The sequence below is a fragment of the Neopsephotus bourkii genome, unplaced genomic scaffold (assembly GCF_033783945.1).
Source record: "Neopsephotus bourkii isolate Nb327-2 ecotype Australia unplaced genomic scaffold, CSIRO-AGI_Nbou_v1 NB_1598, whole genome shotgun sequence".
Classification (NCBI taxonomy): domain Eukaryota; kingdom Metazoa; phylum Chordata; class Aves; order Psittaciformes; family Psittacidae; genus Neopsephotus; species Neopsephotus bourkii.
The window spans coordinates 844,462-862,297 of record NW_026902074.1 but is presented as its reverse complement, the minus strand read 5'-3'; the positions used below and the strand labels follow the sequence as shown (position 1 = coordinate 862,297).

Below are 17,836 nucleotides of genomic sequence, written 5' to 3'. Positions count from 1 at the left end.
AATTTGATGGCAACAAACCACTGAAAAATATAAATATATTTTATATACTATTTTACATTCATCCTCAACTGTAAGTGATGATCAAAGCAAAATACCAGTTAAGTAAGAACTGTATTTATGGAACACCCATAAGTCTACTAGTCACCTGAATGATTCCAATAGACCACAGCTTTTAAAATACGGCTTTACCAGCACAGAAAGACATGGTCTATGTAGTATCACCATAACGGATTATGGATACTGTGCTAAATTCTTACAGATCAAGTGAGATAGGTCAGTTTCTCAGCTGCTCCTAACCATATTACCAGCTGCACAAACATGGTCCACTAAACCCTTTAGCCATTGCTTCTCTTCCTCCTACTTCGAAAAGAAACAGAGCTGAAATACTCTAGGTGTTAACATTGAGTATATTAGAAATGTACCTGCAGCTGAAGCTGCAACAAAGATGAATAAAAGGGAAACTATTCACTGAAAGGCTAGAAGAAAAAAATCATTATTTAAAACAGTTACTATGTACATAACATGCTGTTTATCAAGAGATAAAGAGATTAAACAGATTTATACTTTATACCCACTTTATACTGAGCCCTATAACATGTGATAAGCACCACGTGTAGGCCAAAAGGCACAATCCATAAGACAGATTCAATATTCTGAAACAAAGAACATTCTGTGCCTCGCAGTCACTAGCTCAAGGCAGAATACACCACACTAGGAAATGCAGAAACACAAAGAGGACCTTGAATGTATTTTGCCACTATGGAAAAGCTCAGTTCTTTCAAATTAAGTGGCTTTTCAGAATTAAAGTTGTTATAAATCCCGTATGGAAGACCATTTTTATTAGAAGATCTTAAGAGCAAGTTTGGCATCAGCAGCGAAGTCTAAGGGAAGAGGCAAGCTTTGGAAAAAATGCCTCAACTAAGACTGCCTAGTGCTTCCTACTGTAACACCACCTCTTCAGTTCTTACAACTTTAGCAAGCCATAATTGTTCAGACTACAATTTTCCACACTGGACTTTTGCCAATTTTGAGAGACATTTTTTTGAGTACTTTTAGTCTCTTCCAAGAAAGAGGCTACGGAGTAACACACTGGTCTTCACAGATTAATGAATTCCACTGACCTTTCCAACAGCTTGAGCCCACTAATGCTTCAGAAAGGATGGGATACTGAGTACAAATCTTTGCCAACCTCAAATCCTTTGCCAATCTTGAACCCTTTGCCAACCTTTGCCTCCTTAATTTGGTCAAGATCAAGCCTTGGTACATACTGCTAATTTATGTATGCAGAAGAAATTTTGATTTTAACAATGCATTGATCACCCTATCCAAGCACTATGCAGGAGACAGGCAAGCCGTGCATGGGGGGCATAAATGACTACAAGCAGACTGAAAAATGTACAAATGAAGAGCCAACATGAAAACAGGATCAGTAACTGCTACCTGGGCACAGGAGGAAGGAAAAAGGGTAGTAAAGGTTGGCAGGTAAAGAAGAGGTAGAAAAGCAACAGAAGGAATTTTACCTTGGAGAAAATGCAGGGAGGGCAACAAGCCAAGTCTGTGCATTCCCCTCCCTCAAGGACTGGAATGAAACCCAAAATTGCTCTCTAGCAGACAAATGGTGAGACTCAGTATCTGCAGAACTGTAATACATGCTATTTTCCTGTGGACCACAGAGAAGACAACTACATACTACCCTGCTAAAATAATACCTTCAATTCAGACTACAGAGATCTGGTGCACTGGAATTTATCCATCCTGATAAAGAACATCTGTTATTTTTTCAATATATTTAAAAAAAAAAACAACCTAGGAATTTACAAATATTAAAACAAGTTAAAGAAAAATCAAAGACCGCAAAACCAAGTGCTGAAAGTCGTTGCAATTTTAATCAGGCTTTTCTCTGCATGCGTTTTATGAGGAGTTTTTGAAGACAGGAACACATAAACTAAATGGAAAAATGTCACTGTTTGAATGTAACTGTCCATGTCTTGAAACTAACTCCATACTGTCTATGGTCATCCTCTTTTAATGTCCTTGCCTATACCTATGGAGTTCCAGCAGAGCAGGCATCCCACAAAGCTGGAATGAACTAGAGGAATATGGGGGAACAACAGGAATCTATGTTAGATTACACTGTCATCACTCTTGTACCTTTGCTAAACAAAGACTTTTATCCCTTTAAGTTCTATCATGACCCAAGTGTATCTTGTAGCCTTCTGACATCTCTCCACTGTCTTACTCCTTCACAGAGGTAAACCAGCCTCACTCCCAATGCAATCAGAAAAGAACAAGTCTGCAATATTTAGGAAACAAACTCACATATGACCAATATTGAGTCAGTCCTTACCTCATTTTGTGGAACGACAGCAAATGGTTGGATGACAGCTGCCAATGGAATACGAGCCTGTTTGGCCATATCTGAAGACAATGGGAAGCAGTAGGTAGTACATCGGATGTAACGAGGGCTGGCATGGCCTAGAACGCCCAACATAGCATGCAGAATGAAAGGCTGTTAAAAGGAATCTGCCTGCCTCAAACATAAACCAGAAGAATCAAAAACAAACCATAAAGAAACAAGTACATAAGTACACCTTTCTTTTTCTCCCATGCAAGCGTCTACCCATCTCTCTGCTTTATGTATATGCCAGTCCATTGCCCCACCCTGTGGGTAAATCTTTTCTTGCTGTTTGAGTTTAAAACAGACATTTAAACATATAAAGAAAAAAATCCACAATTATTTGCAATAAGAATCTCAACAGAGATTAGTTTGAAATATATCATATCTAAGGTCTTAAAAGAAAATAATAGGGGTGAAAACCCCAGTGGAAATGTCAGCACTGTATATAAACAAATGATGCAGACTGATAACTACTGTTAAGATTGCTCTAATGAGCTAGCTCTGATTCAGAAAATAGTGTATCTGATCATTTACCTTGCAAAATACTGTATGCTAAAATCACTATATCATTTATGCGACACACTTAGGTCAGTTTCCTTTGTCAGAAACTGTGCTAGGCACAGAAAGGCAACATTTCAGAAACTGGCTTCCTTATGCTTCTTTTTTAACCACCAAGCTGTAGCTCTGCTCAGTTTCTTGAAAGGAATTTATTTCTTTGTTAATCAAAACTGCATTACCCCATTCCCAGATAATGCCAAAAATATCTTGATGTGTTTGCACATTTTATACAGTTTATCCAAACACTGATAAATTAATGTTGGACTAAATGATATCATCCGTTTAATCTGTAATAAAATATCAAGTCTGCTGCCAAGAGCAGCACATGCAATATTGTACTTCCAGGCTCTAGGCAGAGACAAAGGAAGATACATTAGCCAAAGGAAAAAAACAGAGTCAACTAGACAGATTGTATGCTGCTCCTATCACTTGAATAGAATTTTCCATAATTCACATCTTAAAAGGTAACAGTGCTAGCCTCATTGCTTATTCTAGTGTCCACCTTTTAAAATTTCAGAAGAATCCAGAAAGCATTTCCAATTGGAAGTTTAAAACCTTGAAAAATTTTAACTTAGAAAATTTGTCTCAACTATTCATATTATTTTAAAGGTCAGGAAGGGTAGAGGAGTTGTTAACCCAAGGCATAAGAAACCAACTCCCACTTCCCCATCCCTGCTCTCTTACCCCACCTCTTTTTCTTTAAAGGGAGTTGCCCATTTCATGTCTGATTTAGACTAAGTAGCATCATTTTCAGATAACAAATTTGAGAATTTAGGTGGGTTTGTTTGGTTGGATTTTTTTCTTCAAAATTAATTTGATTTCACCTAGATAAGACTCCCAAATGAGTAACAAGGACAGTTACCTTGGTCATGGATTATGCAGTCTGTGGTGACAAGAGGAGGAACCTGTCCTCTTATGTTTGTAGCATAGATTTGCCCTCCTCTAGAAGCCTTATCATTTTCAATTACTTGAATCTGATGAATAAGAAGCAAGGACAGTGTGAGTGGACAGTGCTACAAAGCTATCACAATTCAGGCTTCTGAGACACTTAACTAGAAAACTACACACACAGCTGAGCCGAGTTATAACTTATTTACAACTGCAGTTGCCTGTTGGAACTCAGGGGTAAAACTATACATTGGGATGGATGACATATACAGTTAACAGGTGAGTTATTTAGAGTAAGCATACTGAATGCTAGGACAGAACTTTTCAGGAGAGGTTGGCAACAAACTGAGGACAGCGATGATGTAAATAAGTCTTTCGTACCGATTATGGCCTTCTATTTTCCCAGATCAAACTGAAGTGCAAAGTTGCTTGACCTTACTCAGATGCCACATATACCAGGTTATCTTTTGTATGACTATAGCTGTGCCAGCTGCTGCTCTCCATAAATGAATGCACAGGAAACTGATCAGATTGCAATGGCGGGAGGGGCTAGCCCTCATTCCTCCTGAGTAGGTTCCATGCACAGGGTGGTTAAGAAATAAACAGTCTATATTGTAGATCACCTTCCTAGCTGAGCTGTATTTCAGGACTGCCATTTAGAAAGCAGCAATTTAAAAACCTGAAAAATGCCTTGCTGGCCATCACGTAGTATTTCAACACTGGAGCTCAGGGGTTTCATTCTCTAGGTCAGATTACCTTGTTGCGAGCTTCCTCTTACAAAGTAAAGGAGAGCAATCACAGAAATTTTTACTAAAATGAGGCAGCTCTGATCATGTACATATTTACTCTTGTTGAAGCCTAGTTTATAGCAATATACAATGCCATGTCATGAAGCTGGCTTTACTTCTGAACAAATTCATCTCCTGTACACTTCTTCCCCTGTCCTTTCTGCACAGTCCTTAACCCTGTTTAAGTCTGATACTTTTCAGGATATAACTGAAGTTCAATAAGGCTACATTTTGTTCCACACCATAAACCAGATCACTGAGATGATACCGTTATTCCTCCTCTTCCCTCAAAGAAGCTGTCTTTTCAGAAATCTGGTTTAGAGTATAGCTGAACAGCTGTAAGAGGCAAGAGAAATGAGGCCATTTCTGAAACTGGTTTTGCCACTGCTGCTGGTATCCCATGGAATTTTTACACTGCACACGTATTTCTAATAATAGGAAGTTAAGAAACCTCTGTTGGAAAGCAAACAGAGAAGAAAAACAAAATTAGTTGCATAGAATCTGTCGATAATTGTCAAAAAGGTATTTCCTAACACACTGGAAATAATTAGGGGTTTGTAATTTTTTTTTTCCCTAATGAAGTTTTTGTATTGCAATTTAAATATACCATACACTCCATACAGAGCTTGTTATATATTCTGTTTGATTACTTTTCCCTGCCTTGTATACTTACTGCTAATTCTTGCATTAGAAGGAAAAAGGTTTTGAACTAAAAGGTCCACTGGCTGAAGAAAGCAAACCACTTTCAGAATTAGCTCTGCAGTGGATCAATGTACCATGGTATTATGCAGTTAACTGACCTAAATACATCATTGTTCTTGGAAATACTTGTTGACAAAGCCAGTATGCTAGTTTTCAGAGATGTTTTCAGAGCATGTATCAATCTCTAACATACATTAAAAATATAAATCAACAATGGCTCAGATAAGAAGAAAATTTATCTGGCAACACTACTGTAATTACATAATGTAAGTATAACAAGAGAAATATACATGGTTATATTAGTTACTCATTCTGAATTAGCTTTATGCCCTTTACAGACCTTGACCCAGATCATGTTTCTTTTAAATATGTCATTTTGATCCTCTCTGTGCTGCTTATATAAACCTTTTAACCTATTTTAACATTGCTGTCATAGTCAAGGCTGTTTATTCTACATTCATAATTGAAACAAGACATCAGTCCATGCTTTTATGCCAGACCTCCTTCTTCATCCCCTTTTTTTTTTTTTTATTACACAAGACTGTATTACCCTTCTTATGCAAAAAAATACCATACTGAAACAGCTAGGAATGACTGACCTATTAAGGACATTTGTTAATTACACAGACACTCACTTCAGCTTTTGCATACCATGGCTTTCAGTTACATTTAACTTGAAAATTACTTTTAATGAAGGCAATTGCAGTTGTCATATTAACCTCTAAGTGATTATCAACATGCATTTTCTCAACATTCTGGGGATTTTACATCAAAGCCACCACTGGATGAAACAAAAAATCTTTTCTAGAAGGACAAAAGACTATCACAATTTAAGGAAGCAGAGCTGCTCCCTATAGACAGTGTCAGGGATTTTACACAAATGCTTTTTCCTCACCTTTTTCGAACTTGCATTCTTTCCTGTACAGCAATGCTGCCTCAGCAAAGAAGTGGAAGATTCCTTCACCCAGACTAGCGTACAGTGTGGTGGTTAATACATTTCTCTAAGCAGAAGTTCTAGGTCAAAGCTGCAGGACACAGCCTGCTTCAAGACTCCCAGCTCTGAGGACCTTTCTGACCAGTCTGGATGATTGGCAGAACCAGTGTGCGTGTGTATCAAAACGTGTTTTCCCCATGAGTTCAGTGCTTTCTATTTCAATCAGCTGTTCAGTGAAGTTTAGACTGCTTTATTTAAGATAGACACAACCATAACCTAGTTTTCTCTAACACCATTCTAAGAGATGCTGTCCCACCAGTACATTTTCAGGTCTAGTTGCCTGGAAAACTCCCAGAATCAAAGACTGAAGAGCCTTTTGAGCATGGGACTTCTTACCATTTCCATTTTGAGTTCTTGTACCTGTATTCTGCACAAATCCTGCTGTACATATCTGTTACAAGTTTAAGGCTTCAAACTTTCCAGAGTGAAAGGGAAAGGTGATTAGTTGCAGTGAATGCAAGTAATCCTTCAGTACTGCTCATCTTAGCATGTATTCATACTAAGAATCCATTTGACAATTCCTATTTAATATGTCCCACGTTAGATGAAGTTATAAAGGCTCTCCAGTACTAAAATTAATATTATGCACTAATTCATCCAAACCTGACTGCAGAGTACAAAATGCATATTATTAAGAACTTGCAAAAATTGTAACAGATTTTGTGAACGAACCCATGTAAGTGCAATTTTATGTTCAAAAAAACCCAAACCAAACCAAACACAAAAAAACACCCCCAAAACATACACACACAAAAAAAACCAACCAAAAGCCAAAAACCAACAAGCAAAACCCCACCAGCTAAAACAAATACAATATTAGCACTGCCATTCCTCTATCTTAAATGCAGCAGAAATTTACTTTCATAAAAACAACAGTGCCACATTACTTACTGGGCTGGGAATAGAGTCAGGATCAAGCTTCTTCTGCTGTGGGCCTGCGAGCTGTGCTGGACCCCCAGAAAAAGCACCAGGAAAAGACAGCTGAGACCCTGCCATCTGAGGACCATAGTTTGCTGCAGAGTTAACAAATGACAACTCATTTATCATAGAATCATAGAATAGTTAGGGTTGGAAAGGACCTGACGATCATCTAGTTCCAACCCCCCTGCCATGGGCAGGGACACCACACACTAAACCACGTCACCCAAGGCTCTGTCCAACCTGGCCTCGAACACTGCCAGGGATGGAGCATTCACAACTTCCCTGGGCAACCCATTCCAGTGCCTTACCACCCTCACAGTAAAGAATTTCTTCCTTATATCTAACCTAAACTTCCCCTGTTTAAGTTTTAACCTGTTACCCCTTGTCCTATTGCTACAGTCCCTAATGAAGAGTCCTCCCCAGCATCCTTATAGGCTCCCTTAAGATACTGGAAGGCTGTTCTCAGGTCTTCACACAGCCTTCTCTTCTGCAGGCTGAACAGCTCCAACTTTCTCAGCCTGTCTTCATATGGGAGGTGCTCCAGTGCCTGATCATCCCTATGGCCTCCTCTGGACTTGTTCCAACAATTCCATGTCCTTTTTATGCTGAGGACACCACCTCCTTTGACCTGCTGGTTACGCTTCTTTTGATGCAAACCAGGATACGGTTGGCTTTCTGGGCTGCAAGTGCACACTGCTGGATCGTGTTAAGTTTCTCATCAACCAACACCCCCAAGTCCTAATCCACAGGGCTGCTCTGAATCATTTCTCCACCCAACCTGCAGCTGTGCCTGGGATTGCCCAACCCAGATGTTCAAGTTGCATTATCAATTTTTAATAACATATTTTGCTATACAGTTCATTCTCACTCAGCTAAATGCAACTTCTCCTTCCCTTCTGTTTTCAGCATGTAAAAGATAAGGATCACTTTAGCTCATATGTACAGTCTGTGTTTTAAAGGCAAGTGTAAGACTTCGGTTCCAACGTTTGCAGGTAGATGTCAAGTAAGATAGTAGAGATTACTACAGCTACTCAAAGCCAACCATAACATTAGTGAGAATTTCTCCCCTAACATCAGTCACTGCAAACTGGTCTAGTTAGCTGGCTTTTTAGTTGTGAAAATAACTGCTTTCCTCATCTATGTTAGGTGAAATAACTGCATTCAGTTACAATTCTTAATTGCTGCAAGGCATTTTTCAAAGCTGCTTATGACAGACAACACTGTAAGACAGAGAGCAACCTGTATCTTTACAAAGTATAAGAAAAACACCTTTGTTTAACATGTTATGCCTTTAACCAAAGAATTCTGTTCCTGGTCCAAATTAATCTCCTTTTTCTTGTTACAGTCTGAACAGGGTGCTGAACTTGTGAGCAAAAGCATGGTCTGCCTTGAATGTACTGACTGACAATGCCAATCTTTCCATGCTACAGTAAGGTTACTAAATTTTCATTTTTCCAATTCAGCAGAACATCAACCATGAATGGTTACAATTACACACTCCATGGGTGTTTTGTTTTCAATTACATAAGCATCCTTCCTTACATTGCTGAGGATGATATCCAGGTCCTGAAGACTGTGCTGAAAGCTGCTGCAAGTTAGGATTTGGGGAGACAGGTCCAGGGATTCCACCTTGTCTGGCTATAGGAGGCACCGATGGCTGAGCACAAAGGCCATTATTTGCTGGTGGAGGAACCTGTGATCCAGGTGGTAAAGCGACTTGCTGTTGGGCTGGTGGAAGTGATAGTTGTGGACCCTGAAAAGATGCTGGATGCCCAGAAGATGTGAGAAGGCTTGGAGTAGTGCCAGGACCTGAACAAAAAAACATGTTGGCTGAGTCAGAACCAAAAACCTACCACCAACTCTGTGTGGAAGGTGTTCTGTTTATTCTTAGCACATTTACAACATCTAAGCAGTACTGTATCGCACACTGACAATGCTGCATTATGGGGATTCTGAATCCCTATTCATATAACAAATCTGACCTCGTAGTTTAACTTTGAACTGATTCAGACATTCAATTTTATTTCTTTTGGCTCTATTTTCAATAAAACCCTGCAGCTGGAGTGTATGGGGAAAGAGAAAGGAAGCCAGCCTCTCGCAATTCTTGATTAGAATACACATAAATCACAATTTGCTTTTGAAATAATATTTATTTCATAATTCAAAACAACATTCTTTTTGCTTAGTAAAATAATACGTTTCTCTTATGTGGCATATTTTTGTTAGTCTGCCATTTGCATTTCAACATAACATGTTTGACGGAAGACAAATCCATTCATTTTATCTTGTTTACAACCATCTCTGGTTTTGATGCTAAAAGATGAAACACATGGGAATTATTTTGTGCACACTGGTGAGAAACAGTTTGTTGGTTATAAGATCCAGATTCCAATTAGAATCGAGGACCCTGAAAATACAGAGGGAGGGGGTGTTTTGAGAGTTACAATCTGTAAATACTTGTTACTTTACAAAACCTATGTTTTAGTCATACTTCCCCCTTAAAGCCTGCAGAAACATAATTTTCAAGAAAGCTAAAACAATAACTAAAATTAGGCTTGGAGCAAAAGGACCAATGTATTAATATATAAATACTGAAATGCATCTCCTGTCAGACATGTTAACTGAAAAAAAAAAAAATTAATCACATGCAAAACAAGCCCAGGTACTTGCTGGTCCAAACATCACTCTAGTAGCTTTACAAGCTGTGAGTTTCAGCGCTCTGTCCAGTTAGACCAACTCAGACTTACAGCTAAGGAAAAATCAGAACAAAACCCAACACAGAAGCAAAGTTGTAAAGAATCTATGTCTTCAGTGGTCTGAAGGGTATGTCAGCCTTCCATGATGAGTAAGAATGTTATACTTTACATAGTTATTGCTGAAGGCAATATAATGAAGGCAGGAAAAAAAGAAGTATTTTGCTCTAAATAATATGAATTGTTGTATGTGAAGTGCTCTAGAGGTGGTGCACCACACTTCATCCTATATAAAAAGGTCTGAGTTAATTGTGCAAATGCAGTTCAGTATATCAAGGTGAATCAGAGTCTAAAATAATCTAAGGTGAAGAACATCTAAGTTTTCAAAAGCAATCATACAAACAGAAGGTCAAACCCACAGTAGTTATACAGATTTCGTTCTAGTCAAGTCACCAACTCACAAAGCCAGGGTAGGGACAGCAAACTTCTATCAGTGCAGCCTGCACTGAGAAGTTCAACTTCACGCATATCCTACAAAGATATTGACCACCATAATTTTAAACAAAATGGCAAATTTCATCAGGAAATACTCAGGAAAAGCAGATATAACCAGAGTGTTAGTAGTGGGAAGTGATTTACATGGAAGAATCACATGATCCCATCTTTACCTCATAGCTTAGGTTTGAGATGTTTTAATCTCAAAATAAATGCAAATAAATTTAGATTAAAAACTGAACTACACTGGGACAAAAAAAAAAAATAAGATGATAGGAAAAAGTCAATCAAATCACATAAAACTGATTACCGTAGCTATTTATCTGCATACTGTCGAGCTTGTTAGCAAGTTGTGTTGTAGATGAAGTGGATGTATTATTTGGGTAGGCTGGCTGTGACTGATGACTGTAGGGAGGATAGGAAAGTCTTGAGTTGCATGGAGGTGGAGGGCCTTGAAACCTAAGGGGAAAAATTACTGCAGTTATGCGAAAGATAAAATCAACCAATCATAGGGTGGTGCTGAAACAAGTAATTTAGGACAGCCAAACCCTTAAGAGAGCTTGCTCACATTCTGCTCAGAACTTGTACTAAAATAGTCATGAAGCACACAGAATTGTACACTTGTTTAAAAAAACAAAACCGAGATGTACATGTTTATTGCATACTAGTTAGAAACAAAGAAGAGCAAGCATGCTATGGCAAAGAGACAGTGGTAATTAACTACATGAAAGCTTGAAGATTAAGAAACACAAGCTTCTGAACATATTACACTACTCCATCCCTTTTCCATGCTTATAAAAGAGGATTCCCTACCAGGGAGGGGTAAGAAGTTTAGGAGAAAAATCTGTGAAGAGAAGAAAATGAAGTGAGAAACTGTTACGGAGTTTCCTCTAGTAGAAAAAAAAAGATGCAGGTAGGGAAAAATTGCTTCACAATTATCAGATATGGAAAGACATGAATGCAAGAAAAAGATCGAAGAAAAGAAAGTTGTAACTCACATGTGGCATATAAAAATATTTTCTACCAGACTATATTGCTCTGGAAAAATAAGAACTCAGGCTATCTCCCAGGGGAGATCTACACTGATTTTCCTACGACTTCTAAAACTGAGGAGGGGCCTACCCATTTCAAGAGAATTAGAATGCACTTGAAATTTTGATGTGGAGATTTCCTTGCCTAAAACAGCAGCTTTCAGCAATTTGGGAATAAAACAAGATTAGGTGAAAAACAGTAGTGTGCGTATGTCAGGGCACTGACTGGAAGCTAGGAAAAGAATCAGTATTCTGCTGGATTGGTCATGTCATTCTGACTCTGGCCACCTTGTCTCTTCATCTTCAGGACACCAACCACTTTTCGCCATGAATCAGTACACTGTCGTCCACAACTGATTATCAGTCTCCTTGGGTCCTCCTTTACACAGTGATAACACAGAGCCAACAAACAGGATTTCCTATTTTGATAACCAATAAAATACATATGGGGTTTTTAAACAGTAATAACTACACAACTAAAAAGCACAAAAGCAGATTAAGACTTCAACCAACTAATAGAAGAATGTTATTAACTGGTGTCAAGTTCACTAAAACTAAAATTGCTGAAGGTACACAAACTAATTTTGCCAGTCCTGGGAGGTGAGCAAAATAATTAATATTTGAGAGAATTAAATACAAGAGCTAAGCATATTTACCCACTTACAACTACCTGCAACATAACCACTGTGATATTGCTTTGAAGCAATGGGTCTAAGATCAAGAAAGAAGACTAAAAAAAACCAAACAATGCATGATAAAGAGCTTTCTGTCAAATGGAATTTAATGAGATTACAGATCGCACTGTAGGATCTGGCAGTTTAACACAAAGAACTAAATTAGAAGACCCAGTTTAGAACTGGAGTAAGTCAGAACTACTGAAGATTAAAGGGATGCCATACTTAAATGTCAGTGAAGCAGCCAAAGAGAAGTAACAGTAGTCAAATAGCTTAGATCTTATATATTAATTCTTGAAAGTCACCTATGTGGTTGTTGCCCTGGTGTACTGGGCCCATTTTGAGAGTCTGTCTGGCTGAATTGATGTGTACCAGGTGGTGGAGGCCCAACAGAAGCTGAGGATCCAAAAGGCACAGTTGATTTTGGCACACCTGCAAAAGAAGATGTACTTTTACATATGAACCCTGTAAGAAAGCACAAGATAGCTAAGAAATACAAGTGTATGGCCCTGCTCTAACAATAAGAATACCAGCTCTAGGTGGCCCTGATTGAGCAGTGGTGTTGTTAAAGATGACCTCCAGAGATCCCTTTCAATCTCACTGATTCTGTGTTAACAAATGACAGATTTCTGGTCAGCTAGAGAAGCAGATAGGAGAAAGACCATAGTAAAAAGGAAGCAAACAGGAGTTGGTAACTTTTCAGCAAAAGAACCCAAGAGGAACACAGTAAGAAGCAAGAAGGAACAAACAGACCCTCCGATTCAATTTGGGATACAGGTAATTCACTGTCACTGTTATCTTTACAAATAGAACCAAGAGGTTCCTTTGATTTCAGAGACCTTGGTCAGAAAGAAAACTTGGAACAATCTTTACAAGGTGACTATGAAGAGACTATTACTTATGCAAACAGCAGTGCTGAATAAACATGTTTTTCAACCTGTACTTTTTCACATATTTTCCTTTAAATTAACATAAAAAATTGTTTGGTACCAAAAGTGGTATTTTAATAAGCCAATTACCACAAGCAGTTCTATCTTTTTACTATATTCAGCGTTGGATTAAGGCAGCACAACTCCTGCTGTCTTTAATAAGAAGTTTTAAAGAAACTGGATAAACCTCCTTTGTTCTGTTTTCATGAGAACAAAAAAATTGAGGACACCACAGAATATTTGAAAAACCTCAATGCACTTGGATGCTTACTTTTGTCATTACACTACTCCACCATCTCAAATGAATTTTAATGTAACTTATAACTTGAATGTTATTAAAATTTTAACAAATACATGTTTTCAGATGCCTTAGAGAATATTTTGGACATCTTTGCTATTTTAACTAATTTCCCCCTTGACATCAGGCAAAACACTGAGTTGGTCCCTCTTCCTGCCTCCCTATATTGGTTACGTATATTAGTAGACTTAGAGGGAATAGGAAACCTTACTGTTTTAGATATTTTATACAGCCCCAACTCACTAGTCTAGCATGCTTTACTGAAATCAGACCAGCATATCTGACAGCAACGAAGACTTGAATTCCATTCTTTCAAATTATTATTTCTGTAAGCTTCCACCACCATATACTCATATATTTCCTGAAAGATCTGAAGTCACATACTGCAAGTTGAAATTAATGAGGAGCAAAGGAAAGACAAGGACAGCCAACAAAGCAAGACAATGTATCTGTTGAATGTCAATAACATTATTTGTAGCATGATTACACTGGTAGAAATAAAGCAAATATTTCCTTTTTTTTGTAATTTGCTTGTACCCAGTGTGCTCTTCCTCATAGAAAGTAACTGTCTCCTAATGGTTAGAAAGCAAATGGTCTCTACTTACCATGCATTATCCAAATACACCACTCAGTAAGCAAGCTCACTCTCATAGGCAAGTTTGTGCTCAAGAATTCAGTAGGACAAAGGTCTCTTGTAAAGAATACAACCGATTTCTGAGAGCTTGCTTGCCATTAACACATATGAATTGAGAAACATTTCTCTATTCCCAGAAATCACTTGTTTTGTATTTGTCTGTAGTCTGTATTACTTATAATACAGGATTAAGTGTTGGTGCCTATTGCTTCCTGGACAGCAAAATTCACACATGAAGGCTGTGAACTTTACCATGCATCTTACATCAACAACACAGATAAAGGTAGTGCAGGACCCTCTTGCAGCAGCAGCAGTGTAAAACTGAGCATTCTGTGTTCACACAAGTAAGAAAAAGAGATGCAAAATGCCTCTATAGAAAAGTAGACTCTGAAAACAAACATAAGCCAAATTCATACCTAGTTGAGGTGCTGAGCAGTAGGAGTTAGGGTCCCCATAACGCTTATAATGAAGTGAAGAACTAGGTGGTCCAAAACCTGAAGAAAAACCTCCTATTCCTGTCTGGGATTGGGAATATGGAGGAGCTGCAACATAACCCTGTTGACTCATGATCACAATATTCTCATTCCAAGTACTGGGTCCACTTTAAAAATCTGCAAAAGAGAAAGTGACACCAGCTATTACTCTTCAAGTGTTTTAAAAGGCTGTGAACTGTATTCACACACACAAAAAGACAAAATACATCTGATGGGGGGAAAAAAAAGGGACTTGGAAGTCAGGGGAAACTAGCGGTTTTGCTTGCTTGCTTACTTGCTTGGTTAGCTTCCTCAGTGCTACCACATAGTGCATTAATTTAAACAAATCACTGAATTTATTTGAATGGTATTCACCACTCCCAGGCCCATGAGAGAAAAAACTGTAAGTAATAGTTCTGCAGGTGGAATAAAAGTCAAAGGAAAGTTCTCAAACTGTTCTCAAAACAGTCTTCTTGGTTAACAAGGCAAATATTGGAAGAATAAAAATAATGTTTAAACAGAGGGGGTTCATGCTTCCAGCTGTACTTTCTTCCTTCCTCCAGCCACATCAGAAAAGACATGGCAGTGTGCACTTCAGTTGTCCCCAAAGACAGAAAGTCAGCTCTAAATAACCTACAAAATTACTAAGACACAAATATATATTATATCCATATAACAGAAAAAATTTTCACTTTGCAGCATCTGTGACAGCCAACGCCTTTAGCTGCAACAGCATTCAGGGGAAATGACTTCCTCCACCGCTTACTTACTCACACACGCACACCAAAAAAAAAAAAAAAAAAATCTTGCCACGTCAAACTTTACACAGACTGAATAAAACACACAGAGACAGGAACTCCTACCATAAGCAAAATTATTTAAGTTATTCAACATAGTTCCAGATTCTATTTAACATTAAACATATTTAATCCCTTCTCAAGATATACAACAACACACAGTAAAAATCGTTTGCAGGCAAAATATCAATTGAAACTGATCACCTAGTGTTTTAGCTATCAGGCTCTAACAAGAAACTTACAGATTCACTCTGTAAACTGGGTAGGAAAGATCAGAGGATCTGCTAAACCCAGACCTTTCCCTGGGCTTTTTTTTTTACTACAAGAGTTACACTACACAGAAGGACAAGTAAACCTTATGCTTCCTCTCTGCGCATTTACCTTGCACCCCACAGACTGAGAAACAACAGTAATGCACACACTTCTCCACAATTTAATTTAGCCCTATTATAGAATTGGTTATTCATCTTTTTGTGTCTCAGAGGATTACTATACCTATGCAATGCTCTACTGCACTGATATCTCTATGAAGATGAAAACTCCACTATACACATATATACAACAGAGTCAAAAACAGAGGATCACGTTCTTGGCCAACATAAGGAGAACTATTAACTTCTTATTTCTTAAGAGAAACTGCGCCTTGGTAACACATCATCAAAGAAGAGGTGCTGCCCCTCCCCAAGGCATGCTGCAATCTCAATTTGGCAGTCTTTGTACACACACACACATACATACAAAATACAGCTACACACATGACACTTCGTGTATCGTTTAATAACACATTCTGGTATAAGCTGCCAAGCCACATGCTTAAATTTACCCCAATTCAGCGCAAAACCTGCATTTAGCTCACATTCCCTCCCCATTAACCAAGAATTTTCAGTCACTATAGCATAGCAACAGGTCTCGCTACCTGGTCGGTCACACCACCCCGCTCCACGCATGACACCTGCCCGCCGAGCCGGCTTTCAGGAGCAGTGTCCCACACGCGCGGGCTCCCCGCCCTATTCAGGTAGGGTGCAGCTCCCCCACCTTTCTGCTGCTGATGCACGAAGCCCCCCGCCCCACTGCATGGCGTCCCCGCGACCACTCACCCCAGCGCTGCTCCGCCGGCACGGCCCGATCCCCCCGTCTGCACCCGGAAGAGCACAAACAATGCGAGCCTCCTCAAGCTCTGGCGGCAAGTCGCGAGACCGGGGTGACTGTTAGGACTGTTACCTGGGAGCCACACGAAACTCCCCGGCACCACCCAGCGCGGGACGCTCACCCGACTGCCACGTCTGAGCCTGTCCGCGCGCCACCGTCTCTTCCCACCCACCACCACCCCGCCCCGGTCCAGCGCGCGCCCGCCCCGCCGGCTGCGCCTGCGCACTGGCGGCAGCGATGCCGTGGTCGCAGGGCGCGCGGAGAGCTCGAAGGGCGGCGCGCACCCTGGACGGCATACTGCCACCGTAGTGCAGCCGCCGCGTTTGCAACCTGGCGCGAACGGCAAAAGACACGTTTGCCGCTGCCTGTGGGGGCGGCGGCGGCGGGCTCGGGAAAAAGCTCGCTGCGGGCTGCAGTGGCGTCCAAGGGAGGAAGACAAGGGGCAGCCTGATTACATCGGCGAGAAACCTAAATAGGCAGTACATGCAGCCTATAGCTGTTACCATCAATTCATTTTTCCTTCTACATTAGGGGTGAAATTCCTCTTTAAACATTGAAACGTCCTAAAAATACGATATTTTTTATCTTATGTCCCTTAAACCCACATTTTTATCTATGGCTATATATATATATGTAAAATTATGCCACCTGACTATCTACAGCAAAACGTAACACAGGTACATTACCTGTTTGCATGCCCTAGTTTCATTTACTGTTCAAGTAAATTTAAAATACTACCTTGGTTACTTACAAGACAGGGTCATTGTTTTCCTAAGTGACAAAGTAGAAATATAGGAGTAAAATGCAAAAGATTTATTGGTGAGGTAACACTTCTGGTCAAAAATCAAATGTTCACTGTGGTGTTAAAAAAAAAAAACCCCACACAATAAAAAAATAAGTAAAGTGGATTAGCAGAGGATTAGCAACAAGATAATAAGCTCAAAACCAGCTTCATAACTCATTTATGCTTCATAGGCTCTCTTATACTTTGAGTATTTGTTATACACCTGTAATAAAGCTTTTGAAACTAGGGGAAAGTTTTACATGGTGCTAAATCTCAGTAATGGCTACCTCAGACAAGGCTGTAGAAAGCATTCATTACTATGAAAAATAGTTCTGAAAGAAATCCAGTGCCTTTGAAGCAGGTGTCAAAATGAAGGGACACAGGGGCATTCTTTACATGAAAGACTCTCAAGAAGCCTCAGCAAGCAACATAACATGGTCAAGAACAAGTCCTGACCTATCTTCATTCTTGCTATCCCGAGCTGGATTCACTGCCAAATAATAATAATAATAATAATAATAATAAGTGCCAATACTGTTCGATGTATCAGAGAAAATCTAAAACCTTTCAAATGTCTCAAAACTGTCCAATGAGAATGGAAAATTTAGTCCACAAGGTGATAAGCATCAG

General features: G+C 39.3%; 1 protein-coding gene across 2 annotated transcripts; it reads right to left on the bottom strand.

The window, feature by feature from the left end:
• Positions 1-1,421: 1,421 nt before the first annotated feature.
• Positions 1,422-16,632, bottom strand: SEC24D (SEC24 homolog D, COPII coat complex component). 2 transcript variants are annotated; one of them, XM_061372132.1, is made up of 9 exons: positions 16,544-16,632; positions 14,420-14,614; positions 12,448-12,574; positions 10,748-10,896; positions 8,792-9,058; positions 7,220-7,341; positions 3,819-3,930; positions 2,348-2,475; positions 1,422-1,604 (listed from the first exon to the last, which is right to left on the bottom strand). In XM_061372132.1, exons 2-9 carry the CDS (start codon positions 14,568-14,570, stop codon positions 1,437-1,439), a joined length of 1,224 nt encoding a protein of 407 aa, XP_061228116.1. In that variant the 5' UTR covers positions 14,571-14,614; positions 16,544-16,632; the 3' UTR covers positions 1,422-1,436. The 2 variants fall into 2 exon arrangements, with proteins under 2 accessions (XP_061228116.1, XP_061228118.1); XM_061372134.1 differs by lacking the exon at positions 16,544-16,632 and adding an exon at positions 16,371-16,479.
• Between the last annotated feature and the right edge of the window lie 1,204 nt (positions 16,633-17,836).